We start from the raw sequence: 16014 nt of genomic DNA, 5'->3' as shown, positions 1-16014 counted from the left end.
CTTTCATTGTTGCCTGTTCATGTCAGAGAATAATAAAGTACAATATGACTATTTGGGGACAAGCGTTCATATTTAATAGCACACAATAACGACATTCTCTGTTGATATTTTACTGATACTGAGTAGCAGTGAAGAGAAATGGAAGAGAGCAGGTATCAGCATTCACTCACTCCCTTGCGATGACGGTAGCTTTCCCTAGGTAGGAGCTCTTCAGGGTGGATTATGGGGCTTGAAATCCGATACATTATTCATTAGTAGTATTCATTGACTGATTTTATTTCTATACAGTTCTTCCTCCCAGAGGAACCTGGAGTGATTCACAAGCAAATGATAACGATAATCTGAAGTAAAACCATCACAATAAGCCAGCCTTGCTTAAGAATGATGAATACTAAAACTAAATTCAATTTCATTTTAAAAGAGCAGAAAAGCAAAGTAGCAGGCAATCTAAATGACCATCTGGTCCTAGAATCATGGTTATCTTACAAATGCCTGGGTTAATAGGGATGTCCTCAGTTGTTTCCTGAAAGAAGACAGATGGGGCAGGTTAAACAAGGCTGGATTACAGTAATGCACTCAGAAACTTTATTTGTGCTGAATTTTCCTGCCACACAAGCTTGAGCTAACCATGTCATATATATCATAACTGCACTGGTTCCTATTTCATTTTGGGGCTCAATTCAAGGAGCAAGTTTTGATGTTTAAAACCCTAATGGACCTTGTTTCAGATTATTTCAGGCAGTATCCCTTCTTGCCACTACATGCACATAAACTCACATATGTTTAAGAATGACTCATATAAGCCCACATATGGTGAGTTACACTCCAATGGGAGTGTACTATGGATGGCCTTTCTCACTTCTCTTTCCAGAAGCCATTATTAAGATGTTTCAATAAACTATATTCAGATTTAGTCATACTTAGAGCTGGACCTATTGAAATCAATGTCACTCAGATTAAATTAAAGCCAACTGTTGTCAGTGGAAATACATGAAATATTACAGAGTCTGTGGATCCAGCCTGCTAGATCTGCTGATGTGGTGCTTTTTAAAGGCTTGCTTGGTTTTTTTTATTGAAAAGGAACATTCTCAATGATGATGTTGCATTGTAGTATGTTTACATGTACATGTCTAAAAATCTTACTAAAATGACTCTTACTAGTATTAGAGTTATTCTTTCTTTTACGGCCACAGAGTTGTTGTGTGGAAAAAATGGGGAAGAGTGGGGAGAAAAGAAGCGAATGCCACCCCAAGCCCTTTGACAAAAAAAACAGGATACAGATTCAGTAAATAAACATTGCATATCAGTGCAAGCATACCAACTTGATACTTAAAATATCTCCTAGAATTATATTTATTAATAGAAGCAGCAGTATCCCAGGTTTTTTTCTCCTTTAGTCGCATAAACAAATCTGAATTTTTGATAGTGATTCTGAGCAGAAACTGGATTTCCATTCTAGGACTGGCTGCTCTTTTTGCTGCTCTCAAAGGCCTCGTGCAGCACTACCCACAGTCGCTGGTGGAAAAATACTGGGGGTACTTTCCAGTTTAGTTTCCACCCAGCCCACTTGCAATCAATCCCTGTATCCAGATCAGAGCAAGCACACACACTGCTCAGTCCAGCTAGCAAAAATAATGCTTGATGTTTATTTATTAAACATCAGCAAACATAAAAATAATTAGCTGGCAACAGGGGACAAAAGGCAGCCAAAAAGCAGAGAGAAAGGTAGATGAACAACAGGTAAGAGGTAAAAGAGCAGAGGACTTAATAACCACAATTTATAGTATCTATAACTATCTATATAGCAAAAGGACAGAACTTGTCAGAGCCATGGGAAACAGTGTTGTGGGTAATTAGCATGAACAGTCCCAGAGGGAGTAGTCTTGGGTTATTCCAGCCTTAACCCTTTTCTGTACATAACAGCAGCAGAATAGAGATGTAGAGTAGGACACCAGGTGATCCATTCTTTGTTCTGTACCATCAAGCAATCTGGTGGATGAGGATGATAGGGGTGCCTGCTCACCAGGCGACTCTGGGCAGCTGACAGGGGTTAAAGTATCATATACAAAGAAAAATGATAAAAATAATAAAACATAGCAAAGAAAACATCCTGTGCCAGAGAACAGACACAACCCACAGTTAGTTATAAATCTTAATGTGTTGTGATAAGGAACCAAATGCTGGGATTGAGCCAGTGATGGTGAGTACAATTTTGATCTCAACCACCTTTCCTCATTGGGGTAGAGAAGAGCAAAACTCTACAATAGGAAGAGATCACACTTTCCCCACTTCACAGGTAGGAAAGAAGCAAGGAGCCAGATTTTCAGCAGCAGTAAACCACACTTTTCTAAAATGTGCCAAATTACTCCAAGTGCATTGGTCACCACTGACATCATCATCCTGCTTTGGCAATTTGCTTTATCAAAATTTTCACACATTATGGCTTGTGACACAACAAATTCCTGTCTTTCTGACAGAAATCCCACCTGCCGCAGTATTTTTTGCCCACCACTATGTCATATGCACCCACATTTCAGCTTTCCAGGTTGATTGATGCTCATTTTCTAGGACTGATTATTACTGTTATTCAAATTTCTATCCTACCTTTCCCCCAAAAGCATTTCTTCTTCCTATTTTTCTCCACAACAACTCTGTGAGGTGGGTTGGACTGAGAGAAAGTAACTGGCCCAAGTCACCTACTTTATCCTCATGGTTGAAGGTAGGCTAGAACCTGAGTCTCCCCAGTCCTAGTCCAAGTCCTCATCTACTACAGCATGCTGGCTCTCACATATACCCTGCATTTTCAGTAAGTTACATGTTTATCCTGTTGTCATTCTTTTCCAGTGATTCAGAAAAAGCAAACAGTTTGACTGAGACAGTAGCAGCCAAGAAGAATAATAGTGTGTATCTTACTCTACCTGATGCCCATGATAATGATTCTGGTAAGAGAAACAAAAGAGTGGAATTCTGGTGGCTTAAATCCAGTGTGGACAGTCATATATGAATAGACTTCAACTGTTTTCTTTGGATTTCATGCATTCTTCCATACAAATGTCTTGTTCCCCACTAATATATTATGAGCAATACGTTTATTTCAAGATTCTGTTATATTACCCTACTAGTGATAAAGACCTTTCCAGAAATCCAAGTAGTTCTTCTTTCCTGAGTGTGCCTGCCTTGAAGTGTTTGACACAACCACATGGCAACATTTTTGTGGATAGAATTATCTGAAAATAGCAATATATGATGTAGGTCAATGTTCCCCAACTTGATATACTCCAAGCACGTTGGACTACAAACCTCATAATTGCCAGCCATTATAGGTGTTATGAGCTGTATCAGTTGCATATGACGGCTCAATATTGCTTCTATTGCTATAGGCAACATGCCTCAGAGTTGCTTGGTAAATACTCATTTCCTGAGTATGAGATTTTTATAGGCATCTCTTTGGCTGTTATGGAGCTTAATTCTGGTTTAGAAAGATCTAATTCATCACAATTCTTTCTATGTTCTTATGGTGTTCCCAGGAACATTGTTGAAATATTAGTACAGGTATACCTTGGATATTCTGAAAGATTGTCTTTTTCATCCATATCACCCAGGAATAAAGAAATTGCAATTCAGAATTATTAAAGGCCACCTCTGTCTATTTTATGATGTCTCATAAATGCTGAAGTAGTTAAAGTGGCTGGCTGACTTGCAGACATGGCAAGAATGTGCAATTAATTTACAGAAGTGTGTCAGACAGATCCTCTCTACACAATCAACCTTCTAGCTTACCTTCGAGATGTGATGATCACGTCCATAAATTCAACCCCATGTTTGTACAGACCAAAAAGCAGTTACTAAATGTTGAATAAGGCCTTATTTATTGATGGACCTCTGATCAAGAGATTGTGCAAGTAAGTGTACACATCCTCAGAGATGTAGTTGTGTTTGAAAGTGCCCCACCAGAGGGCTAGCATCACTTTAGTGAAGATGTACGAGACCAGTGTCAACCCAAAGATAGTACTTGAATTGCAACTGATTGTTGCTATTTTGAATCTGACATATCTTCAGTAAAGAGGCTGGTGGGAATATAGAGTATAGAGTGAAGTCCAGGGAAGCAAGGAAATTGTGTAAATTATGGCTTCTGCAATTAATCTCAAGGTTTCCATCTGAGTATCCAAAATCCAATGCAATGGTAGAGAACCTTGAGGTCTAGGTTCACTCTCCAAGATCTTTCATTATTCTTCTTTAGACTGATTTTAAAAACTGGAGAAAATTCTTCCAAGGGTTCCTCTTCTAGGGTACTTGTGTCCAGATATTCAGTGCCATAAAGAACTCTTAAATTCTTTTTGTTTTTGTGTTTTTCAAGGCCAGTTTCAGGAGACTGGAGCCAACAGGAGAAAAAACTGTTCTTCCTAGAAAGCAGAGCCAAAACTGATGGGGTTTATTCTCAAGAAACAGTATACAACTTTGCTTTGCCCTTGCCTTCTCAATTAAGAGGAATTAATTTTTTCCTGTTAGCTCCATCTCCTCAGTAACAGATTTTTATTGCATAATTGAGGTAATATTACTTAGTAAGATTATAAGAGTTGTGAAGCCAGGATAGAAATCTATAAAGTAAGTAGCAATGCAAATAAATGCAGACTGAGCAAATGATTCTAGACATAATTACAGTACTGAATGTTATATCTGAAGACTGAGTTTATTTGATTTCAAATCCATACCTTGCCTTTTGAACAAATGGTTTTTCAAGTCTGTTCAGAACAAACTAAGATGACAGAAGAAAGCCAGTTGAAAGCCAGAAAATAAACTAAGTCTTGATGTGCTTCTTGGCAATGGGATAGCTCCTGAAAGCTTAGGGTCCTTATAAAGTCTGCAATAAGCCTAAGGGAGATTTATGTACAGTATATTCATGAAGTGTGGTCCCATGTTGCCCTGAGTATAGTCCTGAGATGGGAATAGGCCCTTGTCCTCATCCAGGCCATGTGGGATGTGCTTTTCAGCAGTCAGGAAGCTCAGGGAAAGACTGGGGAAGATGAACTTAAAGGCCTTGCCATTCCCAGCTCCTCTGTGTTCCTTGTTTATTTTCTGGCATAGTCCTCCAAGATTGTGGGCATAAGGTATAATTTGTCCAATATTAAACCAATATTCCCCATTTAATGGATGACTTACCACTATCTGATGGTTTTGTCATGTTTTTAGCTTATTTCATATTTGATTGAAGAATTTTCTTTTCTTAGGAAGGCTGTGTAAACAAGAGTTTGAGCTTTAATGGATACTTAGTGGGCTTAGATTTCAGTGGCTACCTGTCATAGGACTAAAACATATCTGTGTTTGAACAGTAATCCCTGAGTAGTCTAACCTTCTACCTAAGTGCAATAAAAGAAATTATACTTCACAAAACCTGAATTTCCATCAGACTGAAGAATGTGGTACAGGGAACACAATCTATGTTCTTTAAAACCTGTGAAGTTTGTCCGATCCAGCATCCTCTATTCTCAGTGGCAGTGGCTTTCCAAGCTTCTGGGGCATTGTTCCCTTTCCTATATTTGCAATCGTGAAATTCTAAAGCTGCATCTGGGACTTTTTACCTACAGAATATGTGATTGCTCCCTGATATATGAGCTACAGTTTTAATTGTAAAGTCACAAACCTCTAGCCTTTACAATTGCAAAATTAGGATTTAATGAATGAGGAAAATAATCTGCTAAAATTTCAAAAGCAAGATGACCCATTGTACAATTTTTTTGGTAATGGGACATACAACTCCTTGCTTTTCTCACAACAAACAAAACCAAAATAAATTATGCAACAAGGTAAAAAAAAGCATTCAAATTTGGTGCAAATATGCAATAATTTGTATAATATACAGCAACCTCAGAATTTACAGGTGCCAAAGTTGGAATGCCTTGTGACAGTTTTTTTTTTAAAACAGTTCAGAGTGCACCAAGCTCCAGTAATTTTTTGTGATGCTGCCAAGTCATTCTTCTTGTTGTCATTGTTGATTTGGAGGTACATAAGGACATAAACACTGCCCTGCTGGAGAACAGCAGTCTGTTTTCGCAGTGGCCAACCAACTGCACAAGGAAGCCCACTAGTCTCCCAGGAGATGGCCTTCAGAGGCAGTCACACTGCCATCAAGGCTAATAGCCATTGTTTGCCATGATTTCCTTGAATAAGAAACTGGCTTAGACTTTTCCATTAGCCAAAGGCCATCATTTGAATTATACTGTTAACCTCAAAAGCTTGACAATGTTTATATATATTTAGTTAGTCATAATAAGGAAATTGCCTAATTCTGGATTTATTTAAGGGGTCCATTATAGCATATTTATTTAATCAGTATTGTGTTTCTATCTTTCAGGCTCCCAGAGAGCATCTTCCATTGCAGCTTCACGACTGGAACAGGCCATGTCAGAGATAACTATGCAGAGTACTGCCTCAAAGCAAGGACCTATGCAGCTGTGGACAACTCTTGAACAGATCTGGTTGCAGGCTGGTAAGTTGTTTTCATGTGATATTCATTCTGAGATTCTGACAGTCCTCATGGCATAAATACTGTGGTTGCAGAGTATTTTCCATAGACTTGTATTAGCAGGTAGGCAATGTTTGAAAAGCTACAATCTTGCCTTACAATCTTCTGGAGGGCCACAGGAAACCATCTGGTAGATGGATGATTTCATCGTATTTTCCAGTGGTGGGTGGGTGTTGGGGATATAAACAGAAATGGAATTGTAGTGGGAAGCTTCTCAGAGGAAAGCCACCCCTATTTGGGGGCTTGGGAGTATTTAAAGGGAGGAATGGGGATGGTTTTCAAACTCTAATTTTGGGGGGAAATCACAGAAAGATTGTACTATGGAAATCCAGCCATTTTGCCACCAAAATTTGGCAGCATAAACCCAGGATGATGCAGTAGTGGAGACCACATGCAAACTATAAATCATCTATCCATATTATAGTATCTGAGGTCCACATTGCCACCATCAGAGGACAAGGTTGAAAAGACTGGCCTTTAACTCCATGTGTGTGTGTATGTTTGGTGAGAAGTCAAACACAAAATAAATGCATTAAATTAGAAGAGGCTTAATTCAACATTTATTTCGTTTAAAAAAAAAAAAGGAGGGGAGCCAAAACATTGCACAGCAGAAAATTGCCATTTTATGAGACCTTTGAAAATTTAGGGAATATCAAATAAGTCTGTAGGCTGTGGGTTGCCTACTTCTTCTGGCAGAGTTTGCAATTTAAATAACAAGTCCTATGAGGAAAGGTTGAATGGACTATGCGTATCTGTATATTTACTATACTTAATTCTTAACATATATTTCAGTATTACATTCCTATTAAAATATCTCAAAGTAATGTATACAAAATGTAATTAAAGAGAAAAATCTGTTAAAACCAAATAAAATTACAATAAATTATGGAGCATATAAAACTTGTGGCTGCACTAGTAATCATCTGGAGGAGAGATGATTGAATGGGAGATAAAACCTTCATCAGTGCTGTCATATAGAAGAGGACAGCTATTGTTCTCTGCTTATGCAGACAGTGGAATTAGACTGAGGGAGTTGAAGTTGCAGGAGAGGAGACTTCAGTTGAGCATTAAGAGAAACTGTCCAATGTAATAAGTCAACTTCTACAGCAGTGTTTTTCAACCTTGGTAACTTTAAGATGTGTGGCCTTCAACTCCCAGAATTCCCCAGCCAGCATCTAGCTCTAGATTTCCTGCACTGAGCAAAAAGTTGGCCTTTTCATTGTATGATTTTGTGGCTTTTCATTCCAGGGTAGCTTTATTTATTTATATATGCACATATACATATACTTACATACACACGGTACCTGTAGTTTCCAAGGTGGTGTACCTAACAGCCACCTGCAAGCATACAAGCTGATTGACATGATACAAAAAAGAAAAAGGTTAAACAGGAAGAAATATTTACTAGGGTAAGTATCAGATAATAGGAATTGTTCTGTATAAACATGGACAGTTGGAGAGTGTAAAATATTTAACATTTTATTCAGATGTTTTTATGATTGGCTGTTGCTTGTGCCCTGTAGAAGCTTTTGTAGCCCACATTTTGTTTGGTAAGGTGGCACTTATTCTTTTGTAGGTTCTTTTTCTCTTGACTGCAGTGCCCCACTCTGCTTGCCATTGCTGATAATAACTAAACTCAAACTTTACCAAATATGGCCATTCCACTTAAAAATTACTGCAATAATTTGATCCTGGATTGGCAGAATGCCCTCAGTTTGGAGCCTTACAGACCTTACCAGGTGGATGATCACACTATGTTCCACAGCACATATGCAAAGTGGTAGCTTTCTCCCTCCAAATTGGCAAAATAGAGCAAGTCATTTCCACCCTCCAGCAGCAAATTAAATGTCAGCTTTTAAAGAAATATTGAAATGAATACACCACCAATGTGCAGTGCCACTGGAATCCAGAACAGCATAACTCAGTGAGCTAAGAGAAAACAGATGTTTTCTCATGTTGTATATATAGTAAGCTTGTAATATATTCATTTCTTCCCTGTCACACAACGTTTTCAGTGTTTCATTTGTGATAGACATTTCCATAGAAATCTGATTGCAAATCTGAGGAAGAAAGGGTGAAGTGGAATTTATTAAAGATATTTATAAGATCAAAAAATCCTTGTCTGCAACTTGCCCCTCCAACTACATTGGCAGAATCTGCCATTTTTCTGGGGAAAACTGGTCAAAGTGTAAGTCACTGCTTGGCCAACATCACTTTCCAGGAGTTTGTGCTGCTCTCCAGTCTGCCAGATAGTTATGTTTGTCCTTATTAGATTTTGCTGTGACCAAGGAACAAGTTAACAACCCAAGTATATTGTTTCTGTTTTGCTCCAGCAACAAGCGAGGTTCCTCACCAATGGATATAGTAGGGAGGCAGGCTTCAGTTCACAAGGATCAGAGGCTACACAAATTAGACAGATACTTGGACAATAAGATGTTGCTTCCAGGATTAGAGGCAATAATGTAGTGTTGAATGCTGCTTGCTGGAGAGAAACAGCCCAAGAGAGTTATTGCCCTGGTATCCTGCTCATCTCTAATGATTCAAAGCTGAAACATTCCCTGACTTTTAAATCTTATCTTCCTAACCTGGAAATAGAAAGTTCTTGTAAAACAAAGCTCAGACACTTTTTTTGCAGAAAGTTAGCATCAACAGCTGTACTTTTTTCAGGTTTAAAGGGACTGAAATAGCTATAAGTGGGACTTTGATCCCAGATTGTTCATCCTGCACTTTAAAAAGCCATTTGACTTTTCAGGACAGAAATTCAATTGTTTCTGCCTCAGCAGTGACAGGGAGAATGATTCTTGGCACTGCTTTGGAATGCATTTGGAGTTCCAGATCAGTGTTTTACATAAACCAGCACTAAACTGTGCTTCTTTTCATTGTATATCAGGGGCAAGCTGATATGGTTCATCAACAAAAAACTGCCAGATGTAATACTCTTTAGAAACAACTGCAGATCTGTTCTGCAGAGGGCAGGCCATCCATAAAGCACTTGCTATCATTCTCAGAACCCAATGGTGAAATAGCTGAACTAATCTAATTGCCTGGGTTCAAAATACCATAAGCTAAACATAAACAAAGAACACCCTGGTTGTATTCACACAACACGCTTATCCATGATTTAGTTAATAAATGATATTTATTAAACTGACAGGGAAGGTTTGCACAGCATGCTAGGCTGAAACATGGGTGACCAGTTTGATGTGCAATCATAACTTCTGAGCCAGACTAGTCAATTTAACCTAGCTTGTTATATAAGCCCAACTTCTAGTAAAGGAGAATTATATGGATTTATTTGGAAATTCAGGAAACTACTGCACTGATCTCCAATTCAATTACTGTAAATTCTGAATTAGTGATTATAGTCAATAGATCTAATAAGTCTGCAGCTCAGCTGAGTCCTTATGTCTCCAGTCTGGAGGGGAGAGGGAGCGGGATGGACTGTTCATCCAACAAGCCAAGTTGCAAGGAAGTTAAAGGGACAGCTCCATTTCTTACATCTATGTACTGCTAAATAGCCTGAAATGATGCCATTTGCCTTACTGAATGGAGATATTAAGAAGAACCAGAAGCCTTGGGAGTCTGGCTAGTGGTATAAAGATTGTTATCTTCATATTTGTTTGTTAGCTCTGCAGAGATGTCTCACTAGCCACTGTAGGAAACAGCATGGCCATCTAAATTTATCTGCAGTTGAGTGAAAGTGATCACAAAAATATAGAGTTGGATCTCAGAAGTCTTCTAGTCCAACTCCTGATCAGTGCAGGATTAGCTAAAATGTTTTAGATAAATGGCTATCCAGCCCCTGCTTGAAGACTTCAGTAAAGGGAAACATACCTCTTTGTGAGGTAGCTTATTCCACTGGCTGACTGTTCTTGCCATCAGAAATTCCTCCTAATATCTAACTTGGAACTACTTCCCTGTAGACAGCCCTTTTGCTATCTGAAGACAGCTATCATATCTCTCCATGGTCTTCTCTTCTGCAAGCTAAGCATACCAATTCCTTTAACCATTCCTCATAGGACTTGGTTTACAGTTCCCTCACCATGCTGGTAGCCCTTCTCTGAACCTGTTCTAGTTTGTCAATGTCCTTTTTAGGTTGCAGCACCCAGAACTGGACACAGTATTCCAAGTGGAGATATTCTTATTTAAATACTTATCCTGAATTGCAACTGCTGGGTTTGGGATGTTGTAACTATTCTGTTACTTGGGGAGATCTTCATTAAGGCATGAAGAACCTGCAGCCCTCCAGAAGCTGTTACAATTCCCGTCAACCTTACCACCATATCCAATAGTCAAGCATAAAGGAAGTTACAGTTCAGCAACAACTGCAGAACCATATATTTCCATGGGCTAATCCAGTGTTTCCCGACCTTAGCAACTTTAAGATGTGGGGACTCCAACTCCCAGAATTCCCCAGCCAGCATGCTTAAAGCTCTTGAGGTTGAGAAACACTGGTCTAATCTACCAGGGTTTCCTCCTCAGACTATAGGATTGTAAGATTAATGAATTCTAGGGATCACAAACCTTCTTGGATAGATAATTCTAGCCTGAGGTTGTTATATGGGGAATTGCAAATATGAACACAAAGATTTTATGGCCAAAGTTGTTCCTCCTCCTCCCCCTCCTCTTTTATGGGCTTTTTTACAAAGCTGTTATATGAGTAGCCTGGCTTCCCACTCATTTCCTATCTAAGTAGTATTTGACATATGGATACCCCCCCCAAAAGGGGGGGCCCTTCTTATGGGCCCACACAGATTCAGAACTTTTTTTCAGATATTTATACACAAAGTAGAGATTTACCTATTTCAAACCATCCCTCATTCTTCCAGTCTGATTTCTTTAGACCTCTGTAAATTAGAGGTCTATAGATTCGGTCCATAGATTAACAGTGTTTCTGGTTCACCAGTAAGCAAAATAAATGACTAATAGAGGCATAAAATTTAATTTCTTGGAAGTACATGTTTATTGTCAGTTTAAATAATCTGCTTTCTGAGCCCATATTTTTATTTGTTGGCTATACATGTGTCAGTTTCTTCTCCCCAATCAGCCACCATTTTTTGTTGTGCTGTTAGAAAAATTCTGCCTCTATCAGGCTGTTTTATTTATTTTCTATAGAATAAGCAATAAGATGGAAATTGGCTTTTCAACATTTTTTTAAAAATTTAATCCAAATTAAACCACCCACACACATCATTCTCTATTGATTATCAATCCACCCTTAAATATATCAGCTGGGGTTTAAATAATCCTCACTGCCATGAATATATTTTATTGTTCTTGTTTACATACATTTAATCTTGTCACACTTCTGGTTTTGTTGTTTTTTAATTGTGGCAATGCAAATGGATTTCTGGGCCCACACAGATTCAGAACAGCTGAAATCCTGGGAAGTGCTCTTCAGCACTCACATTTTCAAATTGCTTATGTCTCCAGCCCATTTCTTTCTTCCTCCACCCCCCTTTCGTAGATAAAATTATATTGTTGGTTGCTAACAGATTGTTGAATATGATAATACCCTTATGCAATATTCCTCCTGTTATCCTCATTTAGTTCCCAATTCAGCAAGATATTTTAATGCATCTGCCTAGTTTTTTATGCCTGTGAGTTAAGTCCACTGATCACATGTTCAGCGCTTCACCAGATATTTCAGTGCCTCTCTGAAGGAAGCTAAAACTTCCCCCCAATTTTATTTAGGCCTTTAAAAGATGAGGGTTTCAGATAAACCCCTTAGTATTAGGAATGGTCAAATCTGCTTACAGCCCATATCACTCTCATCTGTGTTTCCCCCTCAAGTCTGTTCTGCCTCATTTCCACATAAAACAAATTTCATTTTTTAAATTCAAAAATGGTATCTAAATAACTTCCTTAATTTTTTTAAGAATAAAAAAAGTGGCCTACAGTAATCTGTTTTTTCTAGATGTGTACAGTATTTTGGCCGAGGGGCACATTTGGAATGTAGAGAACATGGCATTGTCACAAAATGGCTGCCGTAGAGGGTCTCACCAGTCACAAAAGACCTGCTTACCAAAAGATCACTTCGAAAGTTTGCTCTCTGCTATTCCCTCTAGCTCCCCAGAACGTTATCTACTACCTCAGGTTTCTTTTTCTTTTTCTTTTTTTTTACAGAGCAGGTGGGCATGCTTTCAGACAAAACACCGAAGTGTGATTTTTGTTTTCTAAATATACATTTGAGGTTTATGAGTGGTTCACCACCATTGTGATGCTTAAAGCCAGCACATGTACTATAAATAAAATCAAGCCAGACAAGAAATCCAAGAATGCCAAAAGAAATATTGCCAGGCACGCATGGGCAGCAGTTTGAGACCAAGGCAGAATCTCAACAACAAGGAACTGCAAATGAAACCCTCCTTTGAGCTGAGCTCAAATCTTTTTTGACTTAATGAACACATCCATTGTAATGGTCTGTGAGAATGTCCATGAGAGAGGAGGAGGGGGAGGGGGAGGGGGAGGAGGGGGCGGCACCGCAGACTAGACCATTTGGATAAGAGGCAGCTTAGCCCACAGAAGGAATGGGAGCATGACAGACATCTCAGAAGGAACCATCCCTAGTTTCTTGGGCTGTAAAGGCAAAGGGGGAGAGATGTACTTTGAGACTTGCAAGACTGATGGCAGCCCTTCAAGGTAGTCCAGTCAAGAAGCACCAACCATGAGCACTAACACTACCTTTATTGTTAGGGTACAGTAACAGAATCAGACCATTACATACATATACTTTTCTTGGCAGCAATACTGAAGTAGTTTGCTGTTACCTTCTGGGATTTTTTTAAACTTCCCAATCTCCTATCCAAGTCCTATCACCATTGTTGGCTAAGTACTGTTAAAATATAGTGGGTAAAAAGTTATTTCTGTACATTAATCTAGGAGATGCCCATTAAGCTGGATGGTATGAAAGAGCAAAGTCTTCAGTGCCCCTGCTTAGCACTGACTCAGATGTACTGGTGCCTGCCATTACTGCCAGAGCACAGTTGAATCTTTTGATGATCTTCTCTCAGAAAGGGAAGTTTAGACATTCTTCCCATACAGCGCTTCATAAGAAGGACAGCTTATTATTTTTTTTAGAGGCATTTGTAGGAAGGGAGGCAAATGGTGAAAATAGTATCACACTAATGCAGTACACGTGCCACCCCTTTTGTATGACTGTTTTGATGAAAGCCTGGATCCTGCAGATGCCTCTGTCTTTTTATATACTTAAAAATAGCTGTATCTCTGCAGATTGTGCTGAAAAAGAGAAGGCAAGACTTAGGGCTTTAATAATTTCTTCCACTGGTGATGCTTATAATGTGCCTTTCTTGTAAATATTGCTGTGTTTTTGACAGAAGTTAATAACACTCAAGAGGCTGGTTTGTGTAGACATTGCACTGCTGAAAGAAAGCCAGGGAATTAGAACTGAAAATGAGGTCATGCTGGCATTATTTGCAAATACAATAGAATTTTTAAGAATAGAAAGGATTTTAAAACTAACAGGTCTTCCTGAAGGCAGTCAGGGCTTGAGGATTATTTCATAATGTTCTTTTACCCTCTTGGCAGCAGGATTCCTCCTGATTAGCCACAGACACCCTCCATGTTATAGGAATATGTTGCTATGTACAATTGTAGCACATAGCCAACTGCTTTACAGTCAGTCAGATTGTTCATCTAGCTCTACTTTTGTCCAGGCTGACCAAAGAAGGCTGTCCTGGAAGAAAAGGCATTTCTTATCCCGCATTACCCGATCCTTTTAAGTGGGGGGTTGAACCAGAAACATTCCCCAGGCAAAGCATGTCCTCTCCCACTGACCTATTATCTTTCTCCTCTGAGAAATGAGAGTTCAACCACATTAAGTTCTTCTTCAATTTTTCCCCACCTCTCAGGAGTGTGAGAAACAGGATCCTCAGGCTATTTTCCTGGTGCCACCTGAGAAGGCATCAAAAGAGGTCCTCATTACCAGGAAGAAATCCTGCTCACCCACAGATACCATTACCTTCAGTATAGTGAGTCAGAGGTCAAATAACATAAAAATAGTGGAAATGTCTTAGCTTTGGGGGCAGTCAATAACCTAATGAATACTGAATTGAGATATAATTTGTCTTTAACAGATCCATTGACTAAATTGAAATAAATATGCTTATTATAAAAAGCTAAGGATCTTTACCTTTGAAGATCTTGAGGAGAGTAAATTTAATTGCCTTGCACTTTAATAATGAAAAAGCTACTATACATTACGTCAAAAGATAATGTAACTGCATTCCAGAACTCATGGATCTGGAAGCTAGGTCAAGAGGTGTGCTTTCTGGCTCTTGACTTCTGACTTCTGACTTCTGGCAAATGATGTCCATCTTTGAACTTTGATAGCTGCACACTGCTCAGCTTTGACATACTCTTAGAATGAAAGGTCATCCTATTATTACTTTGTCATTTATATTTTTCAATCTCTAATATTGAAGATAAGTAGCTCCAATAATTAGGCAGCTTTAGGAAGAAATTATATACAGAAATGCACCTTTCCCAGGGATGTTACCTAAATTACTTGATTACTGGTTCCTGAGAGGATTGGGGAGGGGAGGGGTGGAGGCCAACTAAATGGTGGGAGGTGCAGCTGGTCAGACCAACACAATCAGGTTACCACTCCTACCACTCATCTTTCTGTGGAGTGGGGTGTATTGCCCACCTTGTTCTTAGTCATTGGCACTTCTAGGCTATTGTGAGGACCCTCTGGTTAAGTCTCGGCCACTGTCCCTCTGTCTTTCTAAGCATGCTTCATGCCAAAGGCTGAGAAGAGAGGGGCCGTGTCCTAGAAAAAGACCTAACAACCTTGAGTCAGACTGAAATGGCTAAATAACACCCCTGACCCTTCCCACTAAATTAAGGTGTTCCTATAGCAACTGGGGATCCTCAAGGCACTAGGGGTTTCATGAGAGATTGTGACTGAAAAAAAATACTGTTTTTTGAACTTTGCATGCCACACAATATTAGCATTCACAGTGTGGGAATTATTACATGCTGAGACTCAGCTGCCAGTCTGCTGCTTTATTGTTGCTGTAAACATTGTAAAACATGGATTGTGAGTAGGTTAGAAGTGAACTGTATTGTGAATTTTTCATATTTTTTGCAATTTTTATACAGGGGTTCCCTGAGACCTGAAAATTATTTCAAGGATTCCTCCAGGGGAAAAAGTTTGAGAAAGGCTGCTTTAGGGATTGAAAATATTGTTTTCTATTCTTTCTTTTGTTACCATATTACAATATTGTGACAATATTAATGTTGTCAGCTCTTACCTTGGTATTCTAACAGTGTCTGATACCAGGAAACTGAATAATCATAATTATTTCTTTTAAAAAATCTTTTTCCCCAATACCCATATGTGATTGAACTGTACTACATTTCTCTATTGAAATATTTTAACTTTAAGAAAGTAGTTCAATAAAAACAAAATATAGTCATTTGAACGTTTTGAGGGTTTAATAACTGTTGTACATAAATCATAATAATGT

The 16014-nt window shown here is 38.8% G+C and overlaps 1 protein-coding gene across 1 annotated transcript in view; it reads left to right on the top strand.

Annotated features, from left to right (window-relative positions):
• The window catches only part of TTC7A (tetratricopeptide repeat domain 7A), a 215331-nt gene that overhangs the window by 134017 nt on the left and 65300 nt on the right, over positions 1–16014 (top strand). The window contains exons 17-18 of the mRNA XM_063302680.1: positions 2845–2942; positions 6353–6487. Of these exons, the coding sequence (XP_063158750.1) occupies positions 2845–2942; positions 6353–6487 (233 nt within the window). The remainder of the gene's footprint in view (positions 1–2844; positions 2943–6352; positions 6488–16014) is intronic.

This window comes from Candoia aspera, chromosome 1 (assembly GCF_035149785.1).
Source record: "Candoia aspera isolate rCanAsp1 chromosome 1, rCanAsp1.hap2, whole genome shotgun sequence".
NCBI lineage: Eukaryota > Metazoa > Chordata > Lepidosauria > Squamata > Boidae > Candoia > Candoia aspera.
The sequence above is the reverse complement of the archived record's forward strand: the minus strand, read 5'-3'. Positions and strand labels throughout refer to the sequence as shown.